This window comes from Sciurus vulgaris (assembly GCF_902686455.1).
Source record: "Sciurus vulgaris genome assembly, chromosome: 3".
Lineage (NCBI taxonomy): Eukaryota > Metazoa > Chordata > Mammalia > Rodentia > Sciuridae > Sciurus > Sciurus vulgaris.
Genome location: NC_136463.1, coordinates 98660436 through 98686546, shown reverse-complemented (window position 1 = coordinate 98686546; position 26111 = coordinate 98660436). Strand labels below are relative to the sequence as shown.

Sequence of the window (26111 nt, the reverse complement as noted above, 5' to 3'; positions counted from 1 at the left end):
ATTCAAGTCTTAACCTTTTATAAAGATTTGTACAAAAGATGGATAATTCAACCAGTATCCTATATTTTTTAAATTCTGGGACTTTCAAATGTTAATGTTTCTGGAATATAAGCACTAAGTATATGTAGTTATAGTCTCTCCAAAAAATGACATTAAACCTGCAGATCTTATATTAGATGTAATTTTTGATGTTGGATATAAATATACTATTGTAAATTCAACCATCCAACTGCAACGGGAACACAGAGACAAACCCCAGGTTGGAGGATTCCAGACAGAAAACACTTATATTCCGGGCCTTGGAGAATTCTCACTCTGTGTATGTGGGTGAGAAAGAATAGATGGAAGAATACTGAAAGTATAAGCAAAGCATTAAGAAATGCAATGACTGCAAATTAGGGAGTCAAGCTGAAGAGTGTAGTGTGAAGTGGTCAAGGATATAACTCAGGGCAGGGTGCCTGATTAGCATGTGCCAGTCCTGGGATTGATCCCTAGCACCACCATCAACACAACCAAAAAAAAAGGTACCACAAAGGCAATTCAGGGGATCCTCTGGTGAAGCTAGGTTGGGTGTAAAGCCAGGTTATGAGGAATTTCTAAATTTTTCTGAGGACACCACTGACTATTTTTAAGTACAAGAAAGACTAACATGCACAAGTCATGTTTACTAAGGAACTATCATATATGTTATTTAATTGTATCATCACAAATATTCCCAAGGCACCCCTAGCCCCGCTGTCCTTACTTTAAGGAGCAGAGGCACAAAGGGGTTAACTAAGATGGCAAGGACACAAGGAGAGTCTGAGTTCTATCATATTTATCTGATTATAAAACAGATGAGCTTCTCTAGTACCACTTAAAGATGTCTTGGGCTTCTTATTTGTCATTTTCTAATATTTAATTTTTTCATTAATGGTTTTTAAAGAGTAATTTGGGGTTTGCAGAAAAACTGAATAGAAAGAACAGAAGGCTACCATATATGACCTCAATTTGACATCAGCTTCCCCCAATGTTAACATCTTACATTAGTGGGTCACTGTTAAAACTGATGAGCAAATATTGATGTATTATTATCAACTATATCCATAGTTTATATTAAGGTTAACTCTGTGTTATATGTTTTTTGGTTCTTGACAAAGATATAGAATACATTTCTACAGCTCTAGCATCATACAGTGCAGAATCTGAAGTTTTGTTAGAGATGTAACTACAGAGGAAAAGGCCTGAAGTGAAAACATCCTTTATCTTGGTTGAGGAATTGAACCCAGAGTCTCCTGCATTTGAGGAAATTGCTCAAAAAATTAGCTACATCCTCAGCCCTGCTTTCAATTATTGCCAGTAAAGAATAAAGTTGTTATAAATATTTGTGTGCGGGTTTTTGTGTGAATATGAGTTTTCAACTCATTTGGGTAAATACCTGAGAAAAATTGTTGGATCAGATGATGTCATGGACTTCATCTGGAAGAATAAGAGACCTTGGAATAGCCAAAACAATCCTAAGCAGAAAAGTGAAGCAGGAGATATCACAATACCAGACCTTAAACTAAACTACAGAGCAATAGTAACAAAAACAGCATGGTATTGGCACCAAAATAGTCAGGCAGACCTATGGTATAGAATAGAAGACACAGAGACAAAACCACATAAATACAGCTACCTCATACTAGACAAAGGAGTCAAAATCATACAATGGAGAAAATATAGCCTGTTCAACAAATGGTGCTGGGAAAACCGGAACTCCATAAACCTCTACCTCTCACCCTCCATAAAACTCAACTCAAAATGGATCAAGGTCTTAGGAATTAGACCAGAGACCCTACACCAAATAGAAGACAAAGTAGGCCTGAATCTTCAACATGTTGACTTAGGATCAGACTTCCTCAACGACTCCCAAAGTACAGGAAATCAAAGCAAGAATCGATAAATGGAATGGACTCAAACTAAAAAGCTTTTTCGCAGCAAAGGATACAATCAATAATGTGAAGAGAGAGCCTACAGAGTGGGAGAAAATATTTTCCACACATACTTCAGATAGAGGACTTATCTCCAAAATTTATAAAGAACTTACAAAACTTTACACCAAAAGTACAAAGAACCCAATCAATAAATGGGCCAAGGAAACTGATAGACACTTTATAGAAGAAGACATACAGGCAATTAATAAATATACGAAAAAGTGTTCAACATCTCTAGTAATTAGAAAAATGCAAATTAAAACAACTCTAAGATTTCATCTTACTCCAATTAGAATGGTTATTATCAAGGATACAAACAATAATAGATATTGGCATGGATGTGGGGAAAAAGACACACTTGTACATTGCTGGTGGAGTTGCAAGTTGGTGCAACCACTCTGGAAAGCAGTGTGGAGATTCCTCAGAAAACTTGGAATGGACCCACGTTTTGACCCAGTTATCCCACTCCTCAGTTTATATCAAAAGGACTTAAAATTAGCATACTACAGTAAACCAGCCACATCAATGTTTATAGTAGCTCAATTCACAATAACTAGATTATCAAACCAACCTAGATGCTTTTTGAGAGATGAATGGATAAAGAAACTGTGGTATATATACACAATGGATTATTATTCAGTCATAAAGAAGAAAAATATTATGGCATTTGCAGATAAATGGATGGAATTGGAGAATATCATGCTAAATGAAATAAGCCAATCCCAAAAAACCAAAGACCAAATGTTTTCCCTAATAAGTGGATGATGATAGGTAATAGAGATGAGGGGGTAGAGTGAGAGAAGAATGGAGGAACTTTAGATTACATAGAGGGAAATGAGAGGGAGGGGAGTGTGAAAAATTGTGGAATGAGACAGACATCATTACCCTATGTACATGTATGATTACATGAATGGTATGAATCTACATCCTACCCAACCACAGAAACAAAATGATGTACCCTATTGTGTACAATGAATCAAAATGCAGTCTGTAAAAAATCTTAAAAATAGCTCAATGTATACCTTACATATATATAATTTTTATCTGTCAATCTTACATCATTAAAGCTGAAAAAATAAAAAAAAAAACCTGCCAAACTATGTTCCAAAGTGACTATACCATCTTAGCCAACACTTGATGGTGCTTCAGATCACAGCTGTTCTAATGGGTGTGTAGGGATATCTTGTTATTTTAATTTGTAATTCTTTTACAGCATACGTAATTTCTAATTTTTCATTGTTGTTCTTACTAATTACATAATTTTCTACCACATGTAATTTTCACCCTTGAATTTCCATCATTCATTCATTCTTTTATTCATCAGCATGTTTAAGTGTCTATTATAAGCCATTAATTTTTTGTGTGCTATTTTTATTTTAAGATTCAGTATATGAATATAAATTTGAGCTATTATTTGGTGATCACATTTTTTACCTGACAGTGGAGTATATTTTGAAATATTATACATATGTAGTATAAGTATAATTTGTTCCAATAAGGATCCCATTATTGTGGTTATACATGACGTGGAATTATGTTGGTTGTGTATTTACATATGAAGTTAGGAATGATATGTCTCATTCATTCTACTGTCTTTCCTATTCTCATCTCCCCTCCCTTCCCTTCATTCCCCTTTGTCTAGTCCAATGAACTTCTAGTCTGCCCCTCCCTTGTTGTGGGTTTGCATGAACATATCAGAGAGAATATTCTGCCTTTGGTTTTTTAGGACTGGCTTATTTCACTTAGCATTATATTCTCCAGTTCCATCCATTATTGGTAAATACCATAATTTCGATCTTTATGGCTGAGTAATATTCCATTGTGTATATATACAACATTTTCTTTATCTCATTTTTCTTTCTGTAATTATTTTCTTTCCAACTTTTATTTTGCCCTTTTCCACTCGTTATTTATTTCGTATTAACTACTAGTTTGTCTTTCTCTTTTTTCTAATTTTCTACAGGTCAATGGTTATCTTTTATTTATCTGGTGATAATTTTATAATTTCTTCAACTTTTTCTTTCTTATTGGCTCTTATCAAAAATTTTATCATTAGCTCTTCACAGTACCCTCAGTGCAGAATCTGAAGTTTTGTTAGAGATGTAACTACAGAAGAAAAGGCCTGAAGTGAAAACATCCTTTACCTTGGTTGATGATAAACCTTAACTTCTGGATTGTTGCCAGATTGCCACTAACTCGGTATATTCCATCAGCATCTAGACCTGAAAACAAAAGGGTATGTTTTATATTAGCTTACATAAGAACAAAGATGGTAAGAAAGCAGTAAATCACCATCAAATCTCTCTTTCTCATAGATAAAACAAATTCCTATGCCCTAACCTAAGCAATCTTCAACATTTTAATACTACTAAACTAATCATAAAATTCAATGACAGTTAATCATCCAAAAATTTGAATCTAGTTGAGCCATAAAAGAGCTGTAGATAGCAAGGGATGATATAACATGTTTAAGATTTATTTCAAATAAAAATAAAGGAATTAAACAGGGGGAATAAGAAATTCCAAGGTATATGTATATTATCTTCTGTTTTTGAAAAGGTGAAATAAGTCCAGGTTTTGTGAATTTTTTCCTTCCTTCCTTCTGGTCTTTCTAGCTTCTTTTCTCTTTCTTTTCTTTCTACTCACCCTCCCTTGTTTGTTTGTTCTTTCTTTATTCCATTCCATCCTCTTTCTCTCTAGAGCTGGGATTGAACCCAGTGCCTTGCACATGCAAAGTAAGTGCTCCACCACTGAGCTACACTTCTAGCCACTAGTCCATTCTCTTTTCCTAGTGATCACTATAGCATGACACACAATGATTGGCCTGATTATTTGAAACTATAGAGTAAAAATCATATTCAAGATGCTAATGTTATGGTTTGGAAGTGAGGTGCCCCCCCCCCCCCCCGCCCCAAAGCTCATTTGTGAGACAATGCAGGAAGGCTCAGAGGCAAAAAGATTGGATTATAAAAATCTTAACCCAATCAGGGAATTGCTCCCCTGATAGGATTAACTGAATGGTAACTGAAGGCAGGAAGGGAGTGACTGGAGGAGGTGGGTCATTGGGGTTGTGCCTTTGGGCTATATATTTTGAATCTGGCAAGTGGAATGTCTCTCTGCTTCCTGATCATGATGTGAGTTGCTTCCCTCCACCAAACTCTTCCTCTTTGATTTTCTGCCTCATCTAGGGCCCTGAGGAATAGACCTGGCTGTCTATGGACTGAAACCTCTGAGACCATGAGCCCCTAAATAAACTTTTTCTCCTCTACAATTGATCTGGTTGAGTCTTTGAGTCACAGCAGCAAAAAAGCTGACTAAAACATATAACTAGTTGGATAACTTATACTATGTGATAGGTCATGTGGTGTTGCAATTTGGAGGAGCCAATAAATAAAACCCTTGCCAAAATGGTGATATTAATTTCAAATTATTATTAGAACTGGTCACCAAAATAAGTTATCCTGGAAGTGGGTTTGGATAATCAACAACTTGTTTTAGACACATCGATTTATAACATCTAGTTATTGTCATGACCAAGTTATCAGGAAGATTGAGAAACAGGAAATTTAAAAGAGAAACTCTTATTCAAATACTATTATTGCCTCTCAGAAATGCTGACAATAAAACTTTAAAATCAGAAGTGTATATTCTTAGATGTCTCCAAACTCTCAGGAGGCCCAGGTGAGATTGCCAGCCTGTGTGGGGGTCATTATCACACTTCCTGAGGAGATGGCACAGCACCATGGTCAATCCTTGTGATTCACAGTAGTAAGCATCATATCAATTTGGAGAAATTACTGTCATTCAAGTAAATGTGTCCCCTTCAGATATTTTCCTCTTAATTTTTCTTCTCATACAGCCATGAAAGAAAATATTTTGGAATTATTTAAAATCACCTTCATTGTCCTTGTATAGTCTATAGAAAAAAGTTCATGACACCAGAGTTGGGACCTTAAGGAATAGTTTTGGATCCACATGTAGTCAAACATCATTCAAAACCCAGAAGGGTGAACAATGTCACCTTACTTGTCACCACAATCAGGTAAACAACCAAAGTTTGATGAAATTCATATCTCCTTAATTTTTTCCTACAGGTAATCAATTGTTTTGAAGGAATTTAGAGAAGAATGATATTTTGGAAAATGGAGACATCCATGGACAGTATGGGTCTATGTTCTCTACATGAAAAATCCTAATACACGCAAGAAAAAAAGAATTGGTTAAACTGGTTCTATTTAAGATAATGATTACAGATGGAAAGTCAATTAATATCTATTATAATAAAAGTGAGAAATTTGTATGCTTTTTTAAAAAACTTAATTTGTGTTTTGCTAATTAACTAAGCCATTTTTATTTGAATTCTCATAAAATGTTGTTGCAAATCAGTACCTTACTTAAACCCATTTATATAAAAGTATATCCCTTTATATGAGGTATAAAATCAAGTGCATTTTTACTTTAAAGCTAGAATTCATGTAATAGTATTTTAAATGCTATTAAAATGAAAGTTACCTAGAGTTGTAAACTGAATTTTAACTACTGAAATTTTCAGAATCTGAAACCTTTATTTTTCTCTTACAGAAATTTTAAATTACAAAATAAGAAGCACTCTCCTTGGTCTTTAGTAAATTTCCAGGAGAGATTTTTTTCCTTTTTTAAGTTCAATAATCAAAAACATTTGAAAGAGTAGTGTGTATTGGATACATTACATATGAACAGTTGGAAAACACTTTGCTGTTCAAAGAAAGCAACCTCATCCTAAATTAATAACCAAACTTTCTTCTGGGATAGGGAAAGGGAGCACTGGAGATGGAGACAGGGAGGGTCATTCCAACCTGTGTCACCACTGTGGGTGTAGAACTGAGTCACAGAGAAACTGTTCTGTGGCTTAATATAGAAACCAGAAAGTAAGAGGAGTAAAGTAAAACATATTAGATGCAATATGAATCTAACTTGACACAACTTCCAAACCCTTCAGATTCAGAGATATCAACACCATCCATCTTGTGAATGATAATCATCTCTGACATTAGTGGCTCCTGCTTTGAATAGCTCATGCTCCCCTGTTATCATACTTTTAAAATTACATAAATAGAGTGAAAATGACAAAGTACATATTAAAAAGGAGGGTATTACATTTTGCCAGATAATCTGGAACTTATCAGTGAATTTAAGCAATTATAAATTATATAGGTACAGTCTTGAAGTTGATTAGCTTTCCACTGAGTGTTTGACAAAATGGCAAACCCAAAATCCTGGGAATGCTATCCAAATTACAGTTCTTCACGTGATGTGCTCTTTTTACTCCAAGAACTTTGAAAGTTATGCCAAACCAAACCAATGTAAATTGGTGTATTTGGACATCCTTTTCATGACCACATTATCCTTGCTGGACTAGAAACTACTTATTTTGGAAATATAATTAGACTTTGAACGATTTTTAAATGAGCAATGTCTTCAAGGTAACGACATTGTGCTTTGGTAAAGTTTGGAGACATTTTACTTTGAGAGTTACACCTCTTTCAAGAAAATAACATGACTGCAAAGTTGACAGAAATTCTGCCTGTTTTGCTAAAAATACATTGGGACACAATGAAACTAAGTTATTTTACTTTTTTTTGCCAGACTGGCATTAGCAGCATTAATGAAATATTCTAAGAAATCCACATTCACTGAAATATCATTTATCAGTTCTTCATTGACTGAGTTTCTTATCTATCAAAGAACTGTTTACCATTGGAAGAAATCACTGGTGTTGCTGTAGGGAATTTTAAAAAGTCTTTCTCTTCTTTTCCTTCTGAAGAAGCTTAGAGTAGGACAGACACACAATTAGGAGTTATTAGACCAAATGGTGGTCTAAGCTCAGTGGAAAAAATGCAGCTGTCATAAGTAATTCCCACCATAAATCTTAGACACTTTCCAAAAAGAAATCTTAGAGACCAGCACTGTGTGCAGAGTTGACTGGCTTATCTGCCAAAAGAGGGGCAGTTTTCTGACAATGCAGATGAGCCTGATAAAAATAATTGCATCCTGAGGATTAGGTAGCATTCTTGGTAGCCTGAATTAATGGACATACAACAGAGATAGGGAGTTTGAATCTGTTGAAGAACATACACCGAAAGCCTAATTGTTTTTCTGACCCATGACAAAATGTATCTGAAACTCTGGAGTCTGAAACTGTGGGCTGGGAATTTTGCACAAACTGTCCCTTTCCTGAAATTTATGGTGCTTCCTAATTCCTAGGAGGCCAGAGCTACCGCAAGAGGAGTCATTCTCGCAATACTTTGGAGGTCTGGATTTTTCCCCTGGCAAGGACCACTGAGCACTGGAACACTCAGACAGCCCTGAATCTGCTGCACATTTCTTTCTCTTTCCTTCCAAAATCCTGCTTGAGTTCAAAGCCAAACATCAGGGGTAATCTTGGTGCCATTCATACCTACTCCTTTTCTAAGTAGAAGTGTTTCCAATCATTTATTGCTGATTATCAGTTCACACACTTCAAATTCAATCGAGAGTACAAGATATAATGCATAACTCTATATTTAACTCCAGTGAATCCAATGACTGCAATTTAGGCTGTACCTTTGTGCCAGTTTTATTTAGTTATTGCTTTATTTAGTTATTGTGAGATGCCCATCCTTCAACAGCTATGCCATTTCCTGAGAATTATTACCACAAGAAAAAATTGACACAATTCTGTTGACCAAACAAGAATAATTTTATTCTATAGAATACCTATGTAACTTTATAACAATCATTCGAAATATTTTTTTTTTAACCATAGGGACATTTTCCATGGTAAAAATAAAAATTAAATTATATAAAAGAATATCCAGTGGGAATGACCTACTTGCCTCAACCTGCTTTCCCAAAAACAACTATTGGTAATAGTTCTGTTTGCATTCTTTTTGTTGTTGCCTATTTATACTCATGTGTCATATTTCTGTATATTAATTTATTCACTTTGAATGGCATATCTTGAGCTATCAGAAAAGATAAAGAGTTTGGTGCATCCATAGTTTTACCACTCATTTATATATCTTCTTTGTCTTCATTATTAGTTACATCTGTCTATTTCCATCTCAATATATCAAATTACCTTGGAGCTATAAAAAATAAATTACTTAATGCATTCACTTTCCTTCTTTCTCCTCCACCACTTCCTATGTTATTATTATTTATAATATATAATTATGTTATCATTTTACACATTCTCAACATTTACATTTTATTTTGTATTTTATAAATATTTTGTGACTTATCTATGAGTTAATATTAGTCACTATTTTTAAAAAGGAGTGTAAGAGGGTTCAACATTAAAATTTTGTTTCATAAAGATCTCACCAAAGTTAAGATCTAACCTCCTCTTTTCTTGGCTTCTTCATTTCCTCAAATTAAGTATTATCTAGTAGAATATTCTGCAGTGATGAAAATGTTCTATATATTTACTGTCCAAACTAGTTATCAGTGACCACATATGATGCTACTGAGCACATGAAATGTGGTTAATGCCACAGAGGGATGGAATTTTATTTCATTTTGCTTGCATAATGGAACCACATGTGGCTAGTGAATGCCATATTTTACAGTACAGGTCTAGGTCAGAGTCAACTAGTAGTATTCTCTTACATTCCACTGTTATTTGTTCTTGTATTTAAAAAAAAATATTTATTTTTAGCTTATGATGGGCCTTTATTTTTATTTATGTATATGAGGGACTGATAAGCAAACCCAGTACTTCACACATGCTAGGCAAGCACTCAAACACTGAGCCACAAGTTGAGCCTGGATTTATTTAAAAAAAATTTTTTTTTTTTTGTTCATAAAAGTATACTCTTGGGGGCTGGGGAGATAGCTCAGTTGGTAGAGTGCTTGTCTTGCAAGCACAAGGCCCTGAGTTCAATCCCCAGCACCACAAAAACCAAAAAACAAAAACAACAAAAAAGTACACTCTTGGTAATCTTCCTTATTTCTCCCATCTCAATGACATTTCTTTTTTCCTTTATAATTGACTGTTGATTTGAATATTTATTTTGATTTTATAATCTTTTACTTTCCTAACTTTGAAATATAAATGTTCCATCATCTTATAGCACCCCTGCTGTTAAATCTGATGTCAAATTGACTCTGGAGGCTTTGCAGGTAAATTGTTTTATCTCTCAGGGATTAAAAAAAATTCTTTTTAAACTTGTAGCAGTAAAAGTTTGCTCAGAAATGTTCTACATCTGGGTCATTTTAATCAGAAAATTATTTCTTATATTGCTTGATATATGTTTCCATCTTTCGCATCTCATCTTTATATTTAGAATTTCTTCAGAATGGGTGCCAATTTAAACACCAGTTACCCTTATGATTGAAAGATAAATTAGTTAGAATAAACAGTGGTCATAGGTACCACAATACAGATTAAGTGTACTTAATCTGTCAATCTGAAATCCTCCAAAATCTGAAACTGTTTTTGAGTGTCAATGTGACACCACCAGTAAAAAATTCTGCAACATGAAACTTCATTTTATATATAAAATTATTTAAATATTATATAAAATTACCTTTAGCTTATATGTACAGGTGTATGTAAAACATAAATGAACTTGATATTTAGAGTTGGGTCCCTTCCCAAAAGATATTTCATTATGCATATGCAAAAATTCCCAAATCCAGAAACTCTGAAATCTGAAATATTTCTGGTCCCAAGAATTTTGAATAAGGATATTCAACCTGTATTTTTACCAGAATTTTTCTCCAACTGGCTTCATCTTAAATGAGAAGGCTGAGTAAGGGCTTCTTGTAGGATGAATGCATGTGAATAGATAACAGGGTAGGAGTTCTACCTCTCAAAGTAAGGAAGACTTCATGCTGGCTTCGCAGTACTTTAACTACTGTGCTCCTGGGTAAAGCTCTCTAACTGTTGCAGAGGACCTGAGATACCTCATTCTCTACTGTCTTGCTCTCAGATATCTGTCACTTTGCCTTTGTCCTCATAGAACATGTCTACAGACTGCTGTGGCTGCTGCAGGTATTTCTGTAGAGTGGAAAAAAGGCCAGGGACCCAGTTCTCCCAATAGTTAGATCCCATTATTTAGTGAATTACTTTTATATACTGACCTCGTGCCAATTTCTGTTTTTTATTTGTTGACTCCAAGTTTAGATATTCCCTAGAACATCACTGAAAAAAATTGTGCCTAATTATGTTGTCTGGGAATGGTGTTTCTTCTGCTTTTATTTCTGTAGTTGTTTGAGCCCATCTGCTCTGTGTCTTCCTGGAATTTCTACTATTTCTGGTCTGGTCTGTTGATGGTACCTTTTCTCTTTTCAGCATTCTTTTCTTTCTTTCTTTCTTTCTTTCTTTCTTTCTTTCTTTCTTTCTTTCTTTCTTTCTTTCTTTCTTTCTTTCTTTCTTTCTTTCTTTCTTTCTTTCTTCTTCTTCTCCTTCTCCTTCTCCTTCTCCTTCTCCTTCTTCTTCTTTGGTTCTAGGGATTGAACCCAAGACCTGTGTATACAGGCAAGTACTCTATCACTGAGTTGCATCCCTAGTTTCTAAACATTTTTTAAAATTATTTCATTGGAAATTTTTTTTTTTTTAGAAAAGGAAATCAGATTTTTTTTTTTTTTTAGTTTGCCAACTTGAATGGGAGGGCTACATCATTTTGCAAGGTATCTTTTTTTATGTAGGGAGATGATATTTTAATGAGCTTGTAATTATCAAAACATATCATGGACCTTAAATTACATAATTTTAAAACTCTAAAACAGTAACAAGAAACCAAAGAATGTGGTAAAGATTTTCAAAATTTCTTGATTATAGAATTTACATGTAAACCTGATATTTATTTTTATTCCATGAAGGTATATTCTTAATGTTGAAAAAATGTTTAATTAGATTGCTGAATGCTGCTGCAAAATAATTTTTATTGGTGCTTGGGATATAAATGATAAGGGGTTAAATTATGAATGTTTAAAATACTCATTATGTGACTTTAATGTTGGAAGACTATGCTAAAACAGGGTTCAGTGCCAGTATACCCCTCATATCCTTTTATTTTTCTCATTTCTGTACTTTTCTGTGTTTATATAAATCCTTTTGTCATTTATGCTTTTAAAAATTCATACTTTACTCATAAAATTGTTTTGTTTTTGTCTTATATTTCTTTCATGAAATCTTTTCAATTTGAATTTCTTTCTTTTTCTTCTTGGTATTCTGTTCTATCTTTCTCATACCTCTGCTGTAGGTTCTTGTTTCACACAAACAATTATCACAAAAGCTTTTCCTTTTTTGAATGTCATAGCAAAATACCTTAAATTTTTCCTTCACTACTTTGTTTGTTTTAAGGTCATTATATAAGTTTTTGCTGTTTTTTTTATTATTCATTTATGAAAGAACAAATTTTTCATCTATTAGGTATTTAAAGGAGATTTATATGGAAAAGAAGAATTTTTGTCTCAAGATAGGAAACAGATAAATATTTGTTACTAAATTTTTAAAAAGTGAAAAGAGATCACTAAGAAAAGAAAACCTTTTCCTTGTTTCTTTTCTGAGAAAATGGCTCAGAACCTGTGACACTGATAAATGAACCATTGTTTATATTTCTCATATAGTCACTGAGGGGGTGAATCCCAGGTTTAAATAAAATATCTTAAAAGTGAAAGCACACACAATACAAGAATACAGTATGTGGGACTAATGGAAAAATATAGGGTCAAGTTTAGATTCTCTTGAATCAGAATGTTTCTCTTCAATAACTTTTTATCAAACTCTTGGGTGATTAGGATCACCATCAGATGATTTCTTCTACCACCCATCCCCTTATCAGTTCAACCTGTTAGTACTAGAAAATAAAATCATTAAGCATCTCAGCAACAAATATGTATTTATTTATCAATATTGATCACATTGTTTGTTCTGCCCAGTGCTAAACTCTTTAATCAATCTTATCCTATTTGGACACCTGGGAAGACAGGTACTGATATTGTTCCAACTTAAAATGGGGAGAATAAAAAGACAAGATATTCTGAATGTTAAGTATGTTACTCATTTTTGTTTTCTTGATTCTGCACTGCGCCACTTAAACCTTAAAAAAGGTTGTGAAATTGCATTTGGGAAGGTGTGAGTTAGCACGGTTGTCTACTTTGTAGAGATATGGGATTGGGAAAAATCTTGGAAAGATCATCTATTGCATTATTTGTCTAGTTTTCCATTTCACTAGTTTTTTTTTTAAAGTGGAATATTGGACATTTTTAAGTTGAAGAGAATCTCTTTGGATACTGTAAATTTTACTAGGAAAACATAAGCCATCCCTACTCAGTGTGTATGTAAAGGGTAAGTCACTGCCATTCTATGTTACAGGAATTTCCCCCTCATATTTATACTTCATTTTTGCCACAATATCTCACTACTTTTCTCATGATTGGAGATACTTATCCACATATCCATACTGTTGAAGTCCAGAAATGTAGATAGAAATATATGAAAGTTTCTATTACTTGTTTCCATTGGCCATGATTCCTTTTATGATTCAGTCATTTTTTTTTTTTTCCCATCTAACCTCCATGCATTTCATTCAATTCATGTTCCATTTAGACTTACTATTGGGCCAACTGCCTTTAAAATCTTTCCTTTTAATTCATGGATTACTAAATGTAGTTGAACCAGCACAAAGACAAAGGGGGATATGTTCCAATGTGGCTAATGTTATATAGATTGAAGTCATTTGTATGCCTTGCTTAACTTATGAGTAAAGTGAAATGATCAAAAGGATGGTATCCCATGTGTAGACACTCATTTCTTATATATTGGTTCTTACATTTCTGTCGACACTTAGCAAAGAATTTTGGACCTGTTGGATGGTAGACATAAATAGGATTTAAGAATTATGTAAATCTTAGGATAAAGATTAGAAAGATCTCAGAGAGACTCTGACTTTGACTATAAAATCTCAGTAGGAGAGAACTAGCATCTGCGGTTGGGTAAGACCAAAGATGATCAATTGATTTCAGGAAAAAGGGAAAAAAGGGTACCTATAGTTTTGACAAATTCTCTTGTTATTTTGCTTTCCTTTCATAAAAATCTTGGCTACTGACTTTGGTTGTCATTTAGCAAAGGTCTGCTGTCTTGTTGGAGAGCTTCATGTAGTTGGGAGATACTGAAGTTGGGGATGCATTTGAATCATCTCCTATCATTCTGTTTCTTTTACATTTGAATTTTACTATTATGCTATGCTTTAATCATGTTAATGTAAATAAATCATTCTTTTAAAATTTTAACTTGCTTAGTGTGTTTCATTAAAATAAATAGGAGTAACAAGAACAAAGAGCCTAATTTGGCCCACTATTATCATCTGGCAATTTGCAAGCCTAACCTGAGGTCTACACAGCAGTAGGGTAGCCACAGCTGGTTTGAGAAGAGTAACCAGCTTTTCAAGAGACCATTTCTATGGAGAGCTGGGAGTCTGAGGAGGAGTAATCTGAACTTCATGCACAAGTATATTTCTTCTTAGTAAAATTCTAGCGAAAGACTACTTCATAAGTTAAAGACATGCAATAAAGGGCTCACTAACATAAACAAGAAGAAAACACTAAAAAATTGCTTCTTTTGTGATGAAGTCATAAGACATATAAAGTCTAGCGTTTGATCCTTCATATTTGAAATAGGTATTGACTTAAAATTCATATATTTGCTGTCATTCTTTTCAATCCTTCCACCCCTATTTTCCCTCAAACATCTAAACAAAGTGACCTCATTGTTTTCCATTGGGCTTTTTTTTTTTTTTTTTTTTTTTTTTTAACATTGGCTGGGATGATTGAGATTCAGGAATGTGGGAAAATGGATTCCCAAACCACGTCCCTCCCCTTTCATTCTGAACTGTAATTTTTGGCTTGGCTTGAATCACAGTCATCACATTTCAGCCTGAATCTCTCTGTAAAGTGATCTTTCTTAAACATTTCTCTCACTCATCAAGGGATCAGAAACAAAGCCATTCTAGCCTTTCAGCAAAACACTTACAAGCAGCTTTTATGGAGAAGTCGCAAGAGCTAAATTTCCTCTAAAATTGTTTGAAAAGTGAACATTTTCAGTGCCTCGCTGTCCTTTTTGTGAATCTTGTCATCTGTATGCCATGAGCTCCAGCAGCTATTTTAATCTGTTTTTGTTTGCAATCCATTTGGTGTCCACCCAAGGAAATGCAGGTGATTCTAATTAAGTTACTGCTGAAGATGTAGGAAAAAATATCTCAATTGTGTTGTACGGAATTATACACTTAAAACCTTTCTTCTATTATTTATAACACATTATTAATGAAAATGATTATATGAATATATTTACCATCTAATTCATTGCTGTTCCTTTTTTCTTTTCTTTTCTTTTTTTTTTTTTTTAAATCAATGAGGCTTATGGCACAAGAAAAAGCCACACACATACACAAATACACAGACACAATACAGACCCCAGGAATGCTTGCCAACTTTTATTTAACAAGAGTAGCAACTTAAAAATAACATTATTTTTACTTTGTGCAACATAGTTTAATATCTGAAATAACCCTGTTCCAATAAAAACCTATTGAAATACTCTCAGGCCTAACTCTGCCCTGAAGGTAAAAGTGATTAATTGAAAGATTTTGGCAGATCTCCGCTCACCACCAGGGCAGTTTAATTTAGAACACATTCAACCATTTCTCAGTGTCTCTGTATTGGTAGAGCATAACTTTTGATCTTCTTTGGGGAGGTGCCTCTAATTCAGACCCTTTGGCTAGCCACTTCCTGGAGGGTTTTGATGGCTGTCTCTGCTAAGCATTCAGGTGAGAGAATTCTTTGGCACTGATGCCTGTAAAGTGGGTTAGCAAAGCAAATTCTAGGTACAAAGGTGAGATATTTCTACAAGCCTGTTTCAGCACACCAAGCACCAGCAAACTCCTACTAGATGACAGACCAGAGGTTTCTTTTCAACTTTTCATACTCTCCCAAACTTTTGAGAAATTCTAGTGTCATTAATCTCATATCTAGTCAAAGACAAAGAAGTTCCTAATCATGACAGTGGAGAAGGCTAATGAGTATGAACTTCCTATTCTCAGAAAATATGAATTGGATTGTCGTTTTATTTTAGAGAATACAGGGGATACTATCCTGTGGGTGTTAATACTTCTGCTATACAGAAAGATGGGTCTGGGCACATTTTTCCTGTTTGGTAAATGGAACTATGTTAAATTTTGGTTCAACAAAGGACAGATAAATTCTCATATATGGAAATTCCTTGAATTGGCAAACTTCATCTCTCCAGGTAATTTGACAAATACTGATTAAGCACCTAAGATGTAGCAACAGAGTGCTAGGCACTGGAGATATGTAGCAATAAGCACAGTGTGCACATGTCCTAATTGCATATAGGTGCATACACACACACACACACACACACACATGGATATAGGTACATATGCTATATATTTGTAAATCTATGTATATTTATATTTAAATATATATGTAATACATATGTAATTATGTCATATACAAACATATATATGATAGGTACTGAAATATTAAAGTGATTATCCTAAGTTTTTAAAAAAGTTTTATTTTACAATATATGTGTATGTGTTTACATATAATGATCACATGTATACATATACATATATTACATTTATGAAAAACAATAATAATGGTGTTTGTTTTATTACTAAGATATTATTCCATGACTTATATTTCTCTGTTTTGAAAAAAGCTTGTGGATTTCTATTCCCATAGACCTGCTTGAAAAATATTTGGAAAGTATCATAAATCTATTCAGTGTCATTCAATATCTATTTTGTATCCCTAAATTAACTGAAAGATGCTTTGAGAAACATAAGTTTCAGAATCTTCATAGCATACACAGTAGACATTTCAAAATCTAAGTATTTTATGACCTATATCATTATTGGGTTCATTATGCTCAGATTTGCAGATAAAAGTATAATGTCTTTGGAATAGAGCTGCAAAGACATGACTATTTTCCCACTTGAAAGCTTTGACTCTCCCTGGACAATAGATATTATTGACATTCATGCTTTTATGACTCACACAAAAAGAAATGTACTGCCAGGCAAGGTGGTGCATGCCTGTAATCCCAGCAGCTCAGGAGGCTAAGACAGGAGAACCATGAGTTCAAAGCCAGCCTCAGCAACCGGGAGGTGCTAAGCAACTCAGTGAGAACCTGTCTCTAAATAAAACACAAAATAGGGCTGGGGATTTGGCTCAGTGGTTGAATGCCCCTGAGTTCAGTTCCTTATTACCCACCCCTCAAAAAGAAATGTACAGATAAAAGCCAAGAGGTAGCATGGAGACTGGCTTTCTTAATTTCTGCTCCCACACCGAAACTAGAAAGATTAGGCAAAGCTTTTAGTTACTGGTCTAGGAGAGCCCTATCTTAGCTTGATTCCCAACTATGTGAGGGCGGTTAACCCTCTAGAAAGAAATTGCACATACATTGGTTACTCAAAACACTACTTATTGATTTTTAAAAAAAGGCATTCCAATACCAATTGTTTCCTTATTTAAACTCAGCTAGCAATAGTGCAATATAAACCAGATTTTCTGTTTCTGGATGATTTTGTCACACAGGTCTATGTTGAAGTCTTATTGGAATATGTGTGTACATGCATATACATACACATATATTTATATATTTAGCATCAATCATCTTTCTGATGTGTTATCATTGAAAGATGGTAAATTAAATTAAGATGTTTTACATAGGATACTCCTATTTACAATATTCATGCAGTTTCTCCTCACATATGTGATTTTCTAAGATGAAAAATACACTTGTATGAAAATTAAATAAGAAATATCTTAATCTCCCCAGTGCCAGTCCCATTCAAGTTTTGAGAATAATATTAGAAAATCCATATCAGTCATGATAGCTGATTCTGAAGTGCTGTAGAAGGTAGAAATGAAAGCCTATCAATTTGCAAACCTGGATTTTATGTCATTAGTCCCCAATATATGTCTTAAGATTAATAATAGAAGTCATATATATGTCTTCAGAAGTTTGGGGAAGATAATTTTGTCTTAAAATATTTGTTCCACATAGGTTTGCTTATGCCTAAAATTCTGTGATTAGAATTTTATTCCCTGGTCTTGAAATCCTATGGAGGGATTTCATATCCAACCATCATGCATAATTTAGGATGGGTTAATCTACTAGATCCTCTTCTAAGAGCACACTTTAACTTAAAAGGATGCTGAATATAGTACGAGTTAACATGTGTAGGATACAAGAGAGAAATAATAGAGACTAATGGGTCAAGGACAGTAAAAAATGACACAGGAATAGAGAGAGAAGGATGGTGTACCATATCAGCTTTAACCTAATTGAAAAGAGTGGTTGACATTACCCAAAGACACCATGCCTAGATTATTTGCTGTTACCAAGTTACAGGGAAAAGAAATATTATTACTGTACTTACAGATTTGAGAGAAAGGAGGCACATTTTTCACATTTGACTAAGTGCAATTAATTTTTAAACATGATTTATTCTTACCATCATAATATTTTCCCCATCATATGAAAATTGTAAAAAAATAATCTATCTTTGGGGATGACTTGTGTAATGATTTTTCTTGCAGGTGAATGTAATGCTTTAAACTGAGATTTTTACATCCACATAGGTCTTTGTTCTACATATTGAAATGTTCTCCCTTGTAATTGTGAGCTCTCTGACATTCATTTCTTTTTTCCTTTCTAGTGGCGGCTGCAAAGAACACAGCCTTGGTGCCTCTTCCACTGTGTATCTCTCCTGTGACTTCACTGTATCAGGAGGTATCTGTATATAGATCACTGATTCCATCCAACACTTCCATTCTCTCCAGTGACCCTAAGTCCCCCTTAATAACTCAGCCTAATACTTATTGACCTCACTGGAGACTGATGGTCCTAAACATTGACAGACTTGTGAAGTCCTAGAATTCTAACCTACTTTTAAATTTTCAAACAAATCTTGATAAAAGTTATTATACCTAGAAACAAATGCTTTTGTACTAATTCACTGGCCAGGATATCAAGAGAAAAGATTGACTTTACTTCATCTAAAATAAGAGAAAACACTGCAAACAAAACCCCTTGAAAGGAGGAGGATACCAAGACTTGGAACACAACATGCTTTTAAAAATATCAGTATGACTCCCTTTATCCTTTTTTTTTTTTTTTTTTTTTTTTTTGCCTTACCAAACAAAACAACAAAATTCTCTCTTCTCTGATGTTTGAAAATAATGTAATAGGAGACAAAGTCATTTATTGCTAAATTATTGATACCTTTTAAAGTAGCTGTGCTCAAGGTAATACTCAGAGGAGTGATAGGGGTGTCTGAACTTCAAGCTGATGTATAAATGCTATTCCTGAGGCAGGTTTGCCAAAAGGAGGGTATTAGAGGTCAGGTGGAGGTTCAAACTGACATCATAGAGTAATGTAGTCATTCAGCAAAGAAAAAGAAGGAAGAAGACAGATGCATTGTTTTTGTTCAGATGACTCCTTCGAACTGTAACCCTGTTACCTGTCAACATTAATTATGAAATCTTGTTCTAAAAATAAAACTAATAATTTATTATTCAACAAGCGAAGAGTGTTCCCCCTGCCCATCATCCTGTCAAACAGGACAATGATGGTAAAAGATTCAGGACTTTGAGTATAAGGACCTGTTTTCATCCTAGACAACAGGAGACTCTGATCACTTCACAAAATTAAATGGTTGTTCATAAAATTGTATTTCTGTGCAATCTTCAATAATTTTAGGTAAACAGGAATTCTGCAATTGTTTTCTTTTCTTTTATTTCTTATTCTTATTTATTTATTTTTTTGGTCCATAATGGAATATGTGAGAGTTAATTTAAAATATGGAATTAAAAAATTGTTTTAAATATTTCTATTTTATGAAAAGCATTGCTAATTTGTCCTGGGTATTTAGATGTAACATCTTTTACATATTTAAAGTTAACATATTTAAATCTGTAAAGATATGGGAAAATATGGTCACACTCTATTTCACTGATCTGTGATCCTGTTTCAGAGTCCTTGGTTATTATTTTTTTCTGGTTATTACTCTTTGAACTTGGTACTCTGATTGTTTTGGTTGGCTCCTCAGAAATCTACAGACTACCTACAGAGCAACAATCAGACAAGAACAGCAGATTTCCAGCATTAATGTAATTTGTATCCTTATAACTTTCCTGCTTAAGTATCGTTCCCATTAGTTTACTTAGGAAGACAAATGGTTTTATCTGTGCCCATCCATAAAAAGCTTGGGCAAAGAAACCCTTTTTGGTGGGAAAAGAATTTGAATGGAAAACATGGACATACATATATCAGACCAAGATTAAAAGATGAACATTATACGTGAGGAAACATTATAAGAAGATTTCACTATATTAGTTTTTCCAAGTCAGCTTTCCAAGTCAGTCTTGGATTATGTGTGAAAAGTAAGAACTTTATACAGTAACAGGTGCTGGCAGGAAACCCCCATTAAAGCTTATGGAAGTTATGCCTGTGAAGTCTTGGCATCTGAGAAAATTATCTCATAAGAATGCATTATGCATCAGATTTTTCTCACTAGAAAAACAATGTGAGTCTGTGACTACTTAACAATATTCCCAGTCACTATGTTGTTAACACTATTCCTCTTCAATGATATCTGTGCTGACCCTGCGTTGTATATGAAGTATACATCCGCCTTCATTTCAACACTGTGAACATGCACTGGCTTCTGTAGAGGCAATAGAGATGTTGGTCTACCATCTGTCTGCCCCAGTCAAAGCATAAATTGAAAGCAGTTTTTCTAGTGGAGTCAATGGATTTACATTAATCCATCCACATTCCAAAGACTGACTCTTCATATGAAACATAAAAGACATCTACAAGATTTTGCTAGAGTTAGGAGTATTAGGTAGTAATTAATGTGCATTCAGTTAGCACACATGTTGGAACGCACTGGAATTATGTCTAGCACATAGTGGGAGCTTAATAAATGTCATCTTTTGTTTTCTTTACATAAATTATTCTGTGTGTATGTCCACATTTTCAAAGACTAACTTGCATAATTCTTTGAACCTGAACTTATTACCTTAAAGTTAATAAGTAAAAATTCTTTGTCTACTAGTTTAATTCTCTAGTCTACTAATTCTAGAAATTAAAATATTCTTACTACCTGGGAGTGATGGGACATACAGGTAATCCTAGCCATTTGGGAGGATAAGACAGGAGGATCACAAGTTTGAGACCCAGTCCAGGAAATTTAGAGAGACCCTATCTCAAAATAAAATTTACAAAAGGTATGGGGATGTAACTCAGTAGTAGAGTGTTTGCCTACCATGGTTGAGGACCTGGGTTCAAACCCCAGTATTGAAAAAAAAAAGTCTTTTATGAAATTTGCCTCTTGCACACAACTGAAGTAAAATTTAAAAACCTGACTTTATTTTATAAATATTTATAAGAAATTTAACTGAACTCCAAGGGTTAATTTAGATTTAAGGACTGAGATGAAAATTTAGATCACAAGAGAATGCTAGAAAAATCACACCAAAATGAGAGTCAGTATATAACCAAATGTATGCATCAATATCTAGGTTTGTAGTGATACTGTGGATTAAATGTTATTAAATATTACTAACTTACATTTTATCATATAAATAATTGCATTTGTATTTACAGTTTTAAATATGTTTTTCACATATCCTTGAATATATCTTAGTAAGAAATCCTCAGAATAATCAAAACACCTCTAGAACAGAGAACACACACATACATATGCGTGCACATGCACACCAACATCAACCCAGGCAAGGTGCCAAATGCAGTCTCTGTGAGTCAGGTTTGCTTTAGGGCAATAGCAAACTAGCTCACCACCCCACTGCACTGTCCACTCCTCACCACATGGTTCTTTGCTATATCCTTAACTTCCTCTCCTACAGTGAAGGAACATTTCTTTGGACTGTTTTACTGCCAATGCATTTTTACTTTGTATGATGAAATGAAGCAAGAGACTGCTTTCATTAGAAAGAGAGGTAAACACAGCATTAATTAAATTTGCTGATGATACTAAATTGGGAGGAACTGTGGACATCTGTGAGGACAAAAGAATCATACGAATGGACTTAAGGAGTTTAGAAATACGAGCAGGAAATAATAAAATGAGATTCAGCCTTAAATAATGCAAGCTAATACATTTGGGAAAAGATAATCAGAAACATGGCTATTCAGTGGATGGTAGATGCCTGGAAAGTGGCAATGGCGAAAGAGACCTAAGGGGTGATAATGGGAAAAATTATACATAAACTTACAGAGAAGTAGGCACTATGCCTAGAGGGTTATATACATAAAAGCATATTTTTTTTTTGAACCAGAAAGATGATAGTGCTATTCTTTAGACACTGGTATATCTTAAAAGCATCAAATTTGGCTTTAGTTAGTTGAATCCCTTAGGTATATGCAACAATTTAACACTATTTGTTGAGAGACTGTTTTCTCCCTATTAAAGATGAAAAAGTATGTTTTGTCTGAAATCTGTATTGGATATCAGAGTCGTTGCTATACTTCTGACCTATTCTATTGGGTAGACTGTGGTATATCATATAAATATATTATTTATTTCCACACTGCTAAAACGATAACAACAACACCTCTCACTTACTTTTTAAGGTGATTTCCTACTTTCTCAATAATATAGCTTCATATTATTTTTAAAGAGATATTTAATCATTATGTCTTCTAGTAGGTTAATACATCTTTAGTCCACAGGATTTGATTCTCTAAGGATGACAAACATAGAGGGATGATGAACAGAAATCTTGGATAATAAACATCTTTTCATCCACTTGATCACCAGTCATGCACTGAGCCCCTACCATGTGCCAGGTATGGTGTGCTCAGCAGAGTGAAGATAGATGAAGCAAATGCAATCCCTCCACTCAAGGACCACATTCCAGAATGGAAATATGATGATACAAGCCATTGCAGAGCTGGGCAATAGGGCTGTATTAGGGAAAGAAAACCTGTCACTGGAACACTGTGAAAAGAAACCCTTATGATGTTCAAGAGACCATGGAGGCAGTGTTGAGGAATGAATTAGAGAATTTTGCTTGGAGAAGGTACTCCTGGGCTATTCACAAGAGGATGAATGTGAATTTGGCAAGTGGAATATTGAGGAGAGGGTTTTTAGGGAGAGAAAACAGCACATGGAAAGAATAAAGGCCTTTGGAAAACTTCATGTGCTTGGTATTCCTGGAGCACAGAAAAAATTTATGAGGATATGAAGCTGGACAGTAGACAGAGGTCATATTCTGATCCTTCCACACTGGGGATAATCAGTGAGGAACTTTGTTTATCCTGATGAAGAAGAGTCATCGGAGGGTTCAAAAGAGGAATAACACAATCCTATTTGTACTTAAGAAGGATTAGATTATTTTAATTGCACTAAGGAGAGTGTCCAGAGCTGAAATAAGAACATAGGCAATGTCCTCATTAGGAGATCTGTCTCAAAAGCAATTAGAGGGGCCAAATCAAGGCCAAGAAAGGTGAAGGGAAGAACCACATTCAGAAGATAGAAAGAAGAGATCATGAACTTGCTGAACAATGCTGTGACAATAGAGAAACCGAAAATGTCCAACGTGTTTCTTTTTAGAACACTAGGAAAAAGGGGATGTGAGGGAATTGACTGAGGTAAGAAACAGAAGAAGAACATGATAGAAAGTGATAACTTCAGACTGAAAAAGTAGAGTTTGAGATGACAGAGGAAAATTCCAGAAGAGTTGTTCCTAGACTGTAGGTTTGAATGGCAAAAAACAGCCTGAAGAGTTATTCACATATGGGAATGTTGCAGTTCATCAGTGATGGAGGGAGTCAATGAAACTTTAGGTATGACTGAGGTCACCCTGAGATATCGAGTACCTGAAGTATCAGAGTTAAAAATTGAATCCAGAAAAAAAAAAATACGTGTTTCTTATGTGGTCAAATTCTATGCCAAATACAGGGACTCCAATATTAGGCTTTGCAATTTTAAACAAATGGACAAATGCCTACCCTCCAGACAAAAGGGCCAGAGCTTACTTCAGTGATCACAATACTGTCTGGGAGGTGTTCCTCTGCTCTATTGGGAGACCAAAGATGTGAATTAGCCCCAACTATCAAAAACACAGAACATAACAAGAACATCATTTTTAAAACAAAGATAATGGTCTAATTTAGAGAGTTTTGGATAGCATCAGCAGAGTTAACTTTTCTCTTCTGTGCAGTAAATCTGGAAGAAGTGAAATCAATGTCCATGTCAGAATTTAGGGTATTGATATCCTGTCTTCATTATCTCCAAATTGATAAGTCTGTATTGATCATATTTTTATTATTTCAAATTCTCAGATAGATTCTTTCAATTCAAAAAATTGTCATCGAAATAAAAATTTCTTGAGGAAAATATGGAAAACACACTGAATCAAGGTGAGATAATTACAGAGAAGTTAACTAATAAAAATAACTAACATTTTATTCCAACTCTGAATAAAGGAAAAAAACGTGAGGCTCAACTTTCTGTGTGGTTATGGGAACCTAGCCTACGCCTGACCATTTTCAGGCATGTCAATTTTAAGTCATAGTTACCATTCAATTACTTGATTAAAAACAGCAGGCTATTGGTGTTGAAACAATGCCTAATGGGATATGACTTCCTCTGATGAAAATGAGTAGAGAATGGATATTTTAGTAGCTGCTGGATGGTTAACCTAAATGGAATATCCAAAAATTGATGAAAATAAAATCTTTAAGGAAACCTAACTTCAATTGTTCAGCATAGCTGCTTATTGATGAAAAGAATGGTACCTTATTGAACAATATAATACACTCTTACCACAAGTGGACTTGCTTAAATGTTTAAAAAACAGATTCATAAACCATATTATCCTTTGCTTGTTATGAAGTTTTCTTCATTTAACAACTCTTGGTCATGGAATTTTTCATAGTTTCAACTTCCAGCAGGTGTAGTGATGGGATGCCATTTTCTAATGGGGATTCAAGTAATGTCCAATACACTTTATCCATTTATTTGTCATTTATTGAGGACCCAAATTGGCACTGTGTGAGGAGCTGGCCTGCATGTAAATGAGTGCATAGTGTATTAAATGAAGTATTTTAAATATCTTTCTTCTAAAATTATGGCTTTAACCATAACCTCAGGCATTTTTTTAATTCTTAAAAAGAGTATATTTATATATATTGTGTCTATGGTCTTCTGTAACCTCAAGAACACTTTCAGCATTATCATATCAGATCTATTTTGGTTTTGCATAGTTAGTTTTTCTTCTCAAAGTGTTCTGCCCTTGATTTTTTTCTGTTTGATTGTTTTCATTTTTTTCTGAACTGAAAATAGGAAGTGGCTTGAAAAATATAAAATTAGGCAAAAGGAGAAAACTAGGAAAGAAAAGATTATTTTTAACCTGAGGAAAAAAACATTTCTAACTCCATAGCCTGTTACACTATATGAGATAACCTCCCAAAGAATCTGGAGGAATCTCTAAAACATGTATCTTTAGAGGAGGGAGATAAATTATTATAAAATATTCTGTAAAGGAAAATACGCCATATTTAATTATGCAGACCAAAGCAATCACTTCCTCTGGAATCTGTACTTCTTTTAGTCTATATGTACATTAATGATCGATGCTTAATTTGGACACGATTTCTTTGAAAGTGTGAAAATTCCTTGAAAAAGGCCATTTTTCTCAAAAAATTTTAAAAAGCAACATTATTCAATAGGAAATCAAAAAAGTGTAATATTACAGTTCATTTATAGCTTCCTATATTAATGTTAAGAATTTAGTTATAATTTTTAAAGCTTTAGGACAATGCCTACACAAATATAATGCATAAATTCCTGTTCCACCGATAAACAAAACATTAATTCACAGAACACTGCTATGGAATTTTTTGTTTGTTTGTTTTTGTAGGATCCGGAATTTTACTTAGGGCCTCCATGCATGGAAAGTGCTCTACCACTGAGCTATATACTGCACCCTGTCATAGAAGTTTTGATAACTTATTTCTTTTTAATCTATTGGTTCATATGCAATAAGAATAGCCAATTTCTACTGAAAAACTACTAATCTATTTTCAAATCCTAGGGCAATACATTTCTGAAAATCTCTGCCTTATTG

At 34.0% G+C, this 26111-nt stretch overlaps 1 protein-coding gene across 4 annotated transcripts in view; it reads right to left on the bottom strand.

The window, feature by feature from the left end:
- The window catches only part of ARHGAP15 (Rho GTPase activating protein 15), a 631777-nt gene that overhangs the window by 188714 nt on the left and 416952 nt on the right, over window positions 1-26111 (bottom strand). For all 4 annotated transcript variants that reach the window (XM_079135673.1, XM_079135674.1, XM_079135675.1 and 1 more), the window contains one exon: window positions 4100-4177. In XM_079135673.1, coding sequence (XP_078991799.1) covers window positions 4100-4177 — 78 coding nt within the window. The remainder of the gene's footprint in view (window positions 1-4099; window positions 4178-26111) is intronic.